Below are 10,000 nucleotides of genomic sequence, written 5' to 3'. Positions count from 1 at the left end.
AATAAAAATAAAGTGGTGTAATTTGGTCTGGGGTTCAATCACTCCTTCAATGATGACGTTAGACCGGGCGTGATTACATGAGAGGGGAAAGGAAGAGAGGGAGTGAGTGAGTGAGGGAGGGAGGAAGATGGGGTTCGAGGTTCTAGGGAGGTATGGGCAGAGAGGGAGGGAGGAAAGGAGAGTAAAATGTGATTACATGAATAGTACGCGAAATGACCAATTAAAATATATCAGAGTAGACGACGCAACTAAGACCTATATCAAATGATGCATAAGCGTCTTTTGCTGTCCCCAGTGATCTATACTGAGCAACATGTGTACTCGGCATGTCACATGATTCCATATTCATTTCGAATAATATATTCCTGTATTTAGCCTATTTGTGACGTGCACGACATCGATAGGTGCACGTGTGTCCTTTTAACTATTAATCCATTCAACTCCGATGACAAAATGTCTTGTCATTTGGTCAAATAAAACAAAAAATCATAAAACACCAAAATGTTTGATCAAACACCAGAGAAATATGACGTCAGTCCTCGAGGACTGACGTCATATTTTTCTGGTGTTTGATCAAACATTTTGGTGTTTTATGATTTTTTGTTTTATTTGACCAAATGACAAGACATCTTGTCATCGGAGTTGAATGGGTTAATCCCATTTGTCATAAATATCTAATCCGGAGACGGGACAGAAAAAGGTAAGGCCTCGGTGTCTTGCGCACGTGTGGTCCTGAATCAGGACCCTCGCGAGCTGAGGATCAACAACAACAACAACAACAACAGGTGTTCTCCAGTATCAAGAGTGGGAAGCAAAGAAAACAAAGGCACAAAATACACAAATATTCAAATCAAAGAAATTGAGAAGCGATGTGTATTCTAAGAAATAAAGGTCTCCTTGTGACGTGAATGATTAATACGATCGATAACAAACTAAAGGACAATGCGACGGACTTACTTCTTCAGCACCAGTGAGGAAGGACTGCAGAGCTGCTGGCTCAACGGCTTCCGGTCCACAGGACACAGCTGCTGCACCTTCAGGAAGGACAGCAGGCATGGCCGGCAGAAGGTGTGGCCGCAAGGCGTGTCCAAAGGTGTTACCAAAGGCTGAAAAATTAATGAAAATACATTTTGCATTACAAGAAACGAATACAGTATCATAAAACTTAGCACTACCATACGCTTTCACGAATTTGACATTAAGCACACGTTAGCAACGATTAACATGTAAGATGACGTCCAGCAATAGCACCTGGTAGCCTACATTATCCTCTTCATCAATAATAATCATTTATTCTATTTCACTGACAAGGGAGGTAGCCAAAGTCAAAGTCATAAATCCACTCCCACCCATTTCATCCCCCACATAATCCATTCCCATCCACCACCCCTCCCTCCTTCTTTTCTTGGCTCCTCCTGGATAACGGGTCATCCCTGCATCTCGCCCACTGCCCTGGGTCAGAAGCAATGTAGCAAGACACAGCACATCCATACCAAGGCCGCTTCATTTAATCGGTGACTCCCCACCCCCCGCTCTTCGTCCCCTCATGCAGAAAAAGAGAAGACGGGGAGAAATCCCTTCGGGCTGCGTCAAAATATCATTCAAACATACTCCCCCATACCCCACCCACTCCCTTCCATGCATCACATCATTCATACACAACCATTTTCCACTCAGCGATATGCGCAAAAAAAAGACATTCGAAAATTATCCCTGATACAACTGAAATGCACTATCTACAACACTTTTTCTTCAATAGGCACAATGCAGTCACATGTCTTCCTATATTTGCTTTTGTTTAAATAGATAACTTCACATTACACAAACCTTATTTACAATTCAAATTCATGTATAAATATTGTTTTGCTGAAGCTAGCGGTGAAATCGCACGGAGCAATGGTAATTGTCATTCCAATACAAAATTACCCGACAAGCAAATACACCCACTATGAAGGGATCTGCCTGACTGCAAACGCCAGGATCATAAGGTTGGAAATGTGTCCAGACTCTATGGGAGATAGACTTCCATAGCCGGGGTACACTCTGGGTAGGGTGGTCTCGTGAATCCATGATCAAATATCCATAAGACACCGTGACTATCAGGCGCTGTCGCTCGCCTGTAATATGACTGCCAGTGAATCTGAGCTGCTATTTTTTTTCCGCGTGATACCGTCTCCACCTGGTACACATTTGCACATGAAACACATACAAGGAAAAAACTCTTGAACAACTCCAACGAGACAAGGGATAGGAGCTTTTATCAATATGACAAAACTGTCTGATGTTAACTAATATAAAATAAACAAAACGACGACACCAAAGAACAGGTATAGAAAAGTTTGACCATTCTTGGAAGTGAATTGTAACCCTTCACTTCATCGAATAGTCTATCATTAACCAGCATACTAACAAGACGAAGGCAACCAGTAAAAGGAATAACTAAACTCAGTTTTAAACCCTTGAGAAAGAAAGTTTTCCCTCGACTTAACTTGCACAAACTATCTGAAAAGACGACATTGAGAAACGAAGTAACGGGGACGGCTTTAAGACCCTTTAAGGAGAGTGAAGGGGTTTTCCTTAAACTTAATACATCATCTAATATTAACCACAATAAGATGATGATAACGGCAACCACGAATTGTTTAATCGAAATTATTTTGTACTCTTTTGAACGAGAGCTATTTTTTATTGAAATTCTCCAGGAATCTAAGATAAATATTAAATATTCTTATGAACAGTTTACTCGAAGAAGTTGTGAACCTTTTACTGGAGTGATGGGCACTTCCACAGCTGAACAAAATCATCTGGCGTCAGGTAGAATAAATAAGCAAAAGAATGAAACTCAATGATAACTCAAGCTAGAAAACTGTGAACTTTTTGGGAACCGAGAGGTTCTCCCTCAGATAAATAAATTTGTTTAGCGGTAGTCAGAATAGGAGCATCATTATTTTACATATCTAATTCAGATCTCCCTAGGATGAAATTCTAGAATGCTGTTTGTGTCCTATGAGAGGGGACTGTTTCAGGGACCGGCTTAGAATAGGAGGTGGAGGAAATCCAGCCAAAGTTGACCGAGAGAGACCCTGGTACTAGTCCGGAAACTAAGTGTCCGACCCTCAATATGGACCCTCTATGAGGAGCTGAGGCTGTTGACGGGTCTTGAAGACATGCAGCACCAGGAAGACGGTTCTCTGATGTGTGTCCCGTATCTGGCCCAACAGTCCAGGCGCATTAGGCAAAGGTGAGGGCTCGGCCGAAACTACGCGTCTCCTGGTGTAGGCTCCTCACCTCCACCACTTCTCTTGTGGGACCGCAATTTGTAGGGACCCGTCATTGGTTCCCATCGGGGGTCTGACGTAAAATGTGGAGATTCGAGATCCCTGGAAGTTTTTTATTTCTTAAAGAAGACTTACCACACCCGAAATCGTACCAACGCTGATGCCACATTTCTTAGAAAAAAATATTTTCTTGTAAAAAATCATGACATAACCTTATGACATACGATTATATTCCAATATTCACAAGAGGAACTAAATCTGATAACAAAAGAATACTACTTTTAGTTCAGGTCAACACATTTCGAGCGACATGACATCATCGGTCTTCCTTCATGTCGCAACCGAACCAAAACGACCATGGTGCTCTTCATTTCGAGAAGAAAGTTCACACCCTGACCACAGACAGTCCTCCACCCCCCACCCCCACCACTCCTCCTTTTCCTTTCACTGTAAAGGGCAGAAGAAAGAGAGATGGGGGGAGGAAGGAGGGGAGAGAGCGAATGAGCGAGAAGAGAAATAGGTAGATAGATAGATAGAGAAAGAGAGATGGAGGGAGAGAGAGAGATGGAGAGAGAGAGAGAGAGAGAGAGAGAGAGAGAGAGAGAGAGAGAGAGAGAGAGAGAGAGATGAGAGAGAGAGTGAGAGAGAGAGAGAGAGAGAGAGAGAGAGAGAGAGATAGAGAAAGAGAGAGAGAGAGAGAGAGAGATGGAGAGAGAGAGAGATGGAGAGAGAGAGAGAAGAAGGGAGAGGAAGAGAGAGGAAGAGAGAGAGAGAGACTGAAGGGAGAGAGAGATTGATTAAGGGTGGGTACAATGTTCATTACTCTCCTAGAAAGGGATTAACGTTAATCCCGCACCAAAAAAAAAAAAAAAAGAGTTTAATTCCAATGACAGAAACGGTCCTGTACATGTGGCATCGTTGCTTTTCACCCACTCCATCTCGCGAACGGTTTGGTCGAAAGAAGTTTCCACATCTCTTTGTCCTCTGGGGTTCTTCTCCGTTGGCTGAAATCGTCTGTCGTTGTTAATCACACCTGCGAACCGGTTACCTATATTATGTCACTGAACTATTTGAGGAATGTGGGATTTTTCTTCAGCTGAATAAAAATTTTAGTGTGCAGTCAGTGTATATAATGCGACGATAGCTAGGAAGGATTTAAAACGGTGATTCTTAACATGGGGGCGCGCCCCCTTAGGAAGGCGGAAGTGATTTTCAGGGGGGGGGGGCGTGAGGCTCAGGAGAAAAATATAAAATTTACCAGTTACGTGTTATTTTCTTGACAAGAAATGGCTCAGTAAAGTAAAGGTAAATTTATGATAATGCAAGAGTATCATCGTTACTGTTATTTTCAAAAGTCCCCCAGGTATAACAGTTTTCATATGCATTGACCCCTTCCCTGCAAAGGGGGTCTAATACATGCAAGGGGGCGTGGAGGAAAAGAAGTTACTAGAGAGGGTGTGATAGTAAAAAAATTAAGAACCACTGATTAGACAATTTAGATTATTACTACTTTGGAAATTAGGATTTTTCCATCGGTAGGAGTTAAGGGTTATCACATTGGGATATTTTTCTTCCAACATTCTACCTCCAACATCCATTTGAGTAACTAGAATATGACTTCGCTTACAGAAATCTAGACTTCTCTAAGAACATTACAACAGTATGCCTAACATTCTTCTAGGTTTATAATCTTTTATTTTATCATTCATCTTTGCTATATATGACGGAGAGATAATTTCATATTTGGAGATTTGAAGAATAAAATATTGTAACCGAAGTCGTTTTCACACATACGAACACTCATCTGTCGACATTTGTGAAGCCCATGGAAACTCACTGTGATAACTCCTCTAGCTAGGATAGATTTAAAAGACGATAGTTTTTACGAACAGCTTAATGGAGATGTGTTTTCACTCCCTGAGCGTGAGTTGTACTTCACTTCAGCAAAATAATGTCGTCTACTGTTACATTAGCAGAAGGAAATCGCGGTGGTTGTAGTCCAGAGATCACAATTCTTTCAGCGGGTAGAGGGAAAACTTAAGTAACAGTTAATTATGTTCTAGTACATGTACACTTCAATGTCGATGTGCGAGGAATAGGATTAAGTTTTGCTTGGGGTGGAAAAGATGAAGGTTATATACCATATCTAAGAAGGTAGCCTCTTTAAGTATATCAGTTCAGAAAGAAATATCATTCCATCGAGGAAGACGATATTTTTCTTGTTCATCAGACAAGAAATATATATTCATCTTTATAAACTTAACGCAGTATGTTGCGATAAACTATTTCAATTTCAGGTTATCAAAGGCTTTTTCAACATCTACAAGAGCGCTTCCGGGAGCTATAGATCATCCATCGTAAGTTTCTTAGGTCCTATTACAGAAGCTTCTTCAAATTTTTCTTCACATCGAAGAACAGTCTTATAGATCCACTGGGACTACTTCAGACGCACAATACTGGTGCTGGGGGAAAGTCTAACCCAAGAACCTACGACGCTATCATTAGCAAATCTTGGTATTCATGAATGTCTGAGAAGGCTGTTTGAATTACAAAGGAGGCCTCATGAGTGAAGAAAGTGCTCTATCATGCTTGGAAGACTATTTTAATGAAAATTATCTTGATCAACCCCTTCAAGCTAAGAGGTTGTTTCAGTGTTTTTGTTCTGTGTAAAGCCAAACAATATCATTCTCGTCCAGGAAACCCCGGCTGAGTTTTCGTCGGTTAACTGCCACTAGAGTCCCGATCTGGCCTTTTATTGTGGTAAGTTTTTATACTAAATATCACAAACGAGCTATGAATGATTCCTTTGTGAATAGAACTATAAACTAATACTTTCTGTTATATGAAACATAATTAATTCACTACACAAATTTATATAATTTCGTAGCTCTACCTTCCTTGCGGCTAATTTCTGAGTACACTAGGTGTACAAATTGACGTGATGTCGTTCATATGAACTCGTCAACCCTTTATGGCTCGTTTTCAGAATCCCTCTTTGATTCTTTTTGTAACATTCCCTTCTTTCTCTATATTTGTCCATATCATTTCTATTCCTTATACTCTGCGTATCCCTTTATTTCTCCTTATTATATTCATCTAATCTCCCACGTATGCACCATAATACAGGCCTACATATCAACAATGACACCTACACACGCGGGTAATACTAGTATATAAGCAAGTTTTATATCGTTATTGTAAAGAAACTGGAGAACGTGCATTTTGATTATCCACTGGATAAGATAAGTCTCGCTACATTTTTTTTTAATTGTATCTAAATGTAGACATGAGTACAGTACTTTTGAAAGTGGCGTCTGGGATTTATTTCCGTTCAGTCGTGCGGCGTCTGTTACCAAACTTATCCAATTTCTACGGCAAGTGAAAGATAAACAAAGCTTCATATGCGGCAGTCAAGGGGCTATGGGGTTAAACTATCATCTGACGAAGGGTGGGAAATGCAACAAAATCCCTGATGTCTCAGTCATATCTGCAAATTCTTTCAATATTCTTTGGTTATCTATAGGGAAGGCTATATGTATTGTGATCAAGGGCCGAATCCGGAAAATGAAACAGTGGTTTCCGATTCCGGCTACGCGGCACGCCGGAGAAAATTCGCCCCCTTTTCATGTCTGTGCCACACCACTCACGTGTGGAGCCTGGTCCTAATGTCTTTGGTCAAAAACTTGTAAGCCTATACCCACATACAGGTTTTCCTATTAGTCCATATTAACATAAGGCTAAGATCAACAGTATCTTTGTTGAAGGCTACAGAAATGTTATATCTTGTGAACAGTCTAAAGTTTCTGAAAACACAGAGTAGATGTTTATTTCCTGTGAGAGGGTGGAGGGAGGGGGAGGAAGAGGAGGAGGAGGAGAAGGGTATGGGAGGGAGAGTTGGGAAGGGAGGGGGGAATGACCTTTGCTTGAGACCTTCAACAGTGACGCACATTAGTCTCATTTTGGATCAAGGCTGTTGTCTTTTTTTTTTCTTTCTTTTTTCTTCTTCTTTTTCTTTTCGATTTTGGACCACGTGGAGTCTCCATCGATCGAGGACTAAGCAGAGTATCTACCCATAAACTAAATACTTTCAGCTTTCGTAAGCTAGGTCAAATCCTATAGTTACGCCACGGTAGAGATGGCGTCAAACGATAGATATATTTAGGTCTGTTTGAAGAAAGAAGTATACACAAGTACTTGCTACAAACATTACTCTTTCGCTTTGTAAGGCATTTTCCTTCAGCTGAATAAAATCGCCAGATCGTGAACATTTTCCCCAAAAACCAACCCTCACATTCTTTAGTTCAATATCAACCGTCATATACATACTTCCCTTCTCAAAATATACTTTTCCAGTCCTCTTTGAGAGTTTCTGGAGCGCGAAGAGTTACGGCGAATAGTTTCTTGTAAATTGGGGCTCCTCCAACACACGAGTAAACTCCTTAAGCCCTGACACCGCAGTCTCCAGACTCTGTTCTGGCCATCGCCAAAAGGTTTCATTCAGAATTAAGGCAGGATGAGCTTCAACTGAAGGGGCCACGGGCTACTTTTCATCTTAGTGACGCACATTACCCGATGGTTTAATTCAACTGGGAAGTGTGTGTGTAACTGTGTGTGTGTGTGTGTGTGTGTGTGTGTGTGTGTGTGTGTGTGTGTGTGTGTGTGTGTGTGTGTGTGTGTGTGTGTGTGTGTGTGTGTGTGTGTGTGTGTGTGTGTGTGTGTGTGTGTGTGTGTGTGTGTGAGTGTGTGTATTCACATTGGTCTTTGGATCACGTGCTGGACTCGTGATCAACAGCTATTTCCCTCCCGAAAGAGAGCTCGTATGACCGATCTATGGGTAATGACGTGACCGTTACACGCACACCCACCCCAACTCCCCGCCCATGAGAGTTAGAGTAACGACTCGAAGCGCAGCGATACTGAAAATATTTCAGCCCTGGGCAGGATTCGAACCTGGACCGCCGAAGTGACAGTCGGGGACTCTACCAACCGCGCCACCGAGTCGTGTGTGTGTGTGTGTGTGTGTGTGTGTGTGTGTGTGTGTGTGTGTGTGTGTGTGTGTGTGTGTGTGTGTGTGTGTGTGTGTGTGTGTGTGTGTGTGTGTGTGTGGGTGGGTGTACGTGTGTGTGTGTGTCTGTGTGTACGTGTGTGTGTGTGTGTGTGTGTGTGTGTGTGTGTGTGTGTGTGTGTGTGTGTGTATGTGTGTGTGTGTGTGTGTGTGTGAGAGAGAGAGAGAGAGAGAGAGAGAGAGAGAGAGAGAGAGAGAGAGAGAGAGAGAGAGAGAGAGAGAGAGAGAGAGAGAGAGAGAGAGTGATATGGGAAGGGTTGTGCAGTCAATAGAATCGTCACTCCCTCTTGTATTATTCTGAAATTAATTCATCATCAAATGTATTTTCTATGTGTGTGTGTGTGTGTGTCTTCATCTATATTGTTATTCAAGAGCTTTCTTTGGTAAAGTCAGGCGATTCAGTTTGCTCTCAAAGTTCCACCTCTATCCATCTAAAATTATACAAATACGGACGCAGATGAATTCAATAAATATTTCTGGCTTTCGCCATCTGATTTCTTTCCAATAAGAGAATTCCTCTGATACGAAGATCTTATGCTTTGACTATGGAAGGTTCTTCAGACGAATAAAATTGCAAGGTGGCAGTCAGATTTCAATATACATGAGGAGCTCAGTGCAGAGAAGGGGTCAGATCAACAGAGATAACCATTTAACTAAAAGAGGCATTGCGACTGCCTGGATAAGACATGGAGGAACACTGATGAACAATCTATAAAGACATATTCGTCCCATAAAACATACTAGTACGAGGAAAAATATGAGTAATGGGTATTATTTTCTTGATCACCTGACCACAATCCTTGACGTGGTGGATAGGGTTGAGAATCTTAATGATTACAAAAGCTATGTCGATAGAGAGGAAATATCTGCAGGGTCACCCATGTCGAACAGGTTTTGTAAGAAAGATCTGACAAAGAACAGCTCACACAAACAGTCGCAGGACCCACTGCTAACTGACACGTCCCTGATGGCAAACAGGGAAATTCCTCATAGATATATGGGGTACCGTCATAATAATGGCGTGGACCATTGGGCACCCTATGGATATATGGCGCTTCACCGAATATAATGAATAAGGTAACACCAGAGAAATATCTCACCACAAACCACTTGGCAGGAAGGTGAGATTACTGCCAAAAGCCTTTCATAGCAAACGAACAGCACAAACAAAACAAAACTGAGCGTTCCTGTTGGACAATCGTCTCCTAAAGGTCCAACCGCATTGCCTCATGTGCTTACGGGCAGTATGCCACTGAATGTGAGTAAGCACTGTTCAAGTACATCCAAGTCTTGGACATTAAATAGTATGAAGAAAATGAAGATCTATACTTACAACGTAAGAACTCTCTCAGATGACCACAGGCTGGAGAATTTAATGGAAAAACTAGACAACATCAAGTAGGACATCGTAGGACTGAGCGAAGTCCGAAGAACGGAAGAAAAGCTGATACAATTACAAGATGGTCACCCCCTTTTCTACTATAGAGGTAAGGAAAAAGAAAGATATAGTCACAAAATAGTGGAGTAGGATTTTTGATCAACCGAGAGATTGCTGGTAACGTAGTTAAGTTCAGTAGTTTATCAAACAGGTTAGCTTGGATTGTGATTAGGGTGTGTAAAATGTATACTCTAAAATAGTTTAAGTTTATGCACCAAC

At 41.6% G+C, this 10,000-nt stretch overlaps 1 protein-coding gene across 2 annotated transcripts in view; it reads right to left on the bottom strand.

Moving 5' to 3' along the window:
• LOC143033481 (ligand of Numb protein X 2-like) overlaps window positions 1-10,000 on the bottom strand; it is a 769,238-nt gene that overhangs the window by 74,097 nt on the left and 685,141 nt on the right. For both annotated transcript variants that reach the window (XM_076198968.1, XM_076198969.1), the window contains one exon: window positions 958-1,106. In XM_076198968.1, coding sequence (XP_076055083.1) covers window positions 958-1,106 — 149 coding nt within the window. The remainder of the gene's footprint in view (window positions 1-957; window positions 1,107-10,000) is intronic.

The sequence above is a fragment of the Oratosquilla oratoria genome, chromosome 15 (genome assembly GCF_046742065.1).
Source record: "Oratosquilla oratoria isolate Oo_2021 chromosome 15, ASM4674206v1, whole genome shotgun sequence".
Classification (NCBI taxonomy): domain Eukaryota; kingdom Metazoa; phylum Arthropoda; class Malacostraca; order Stomatopoda; family Squillidae; genus Oratosquilla; species Oratosquilla oratoria.
This window is presented reverse-complemented; position numbering and strand designations above follow the sequence as displayed.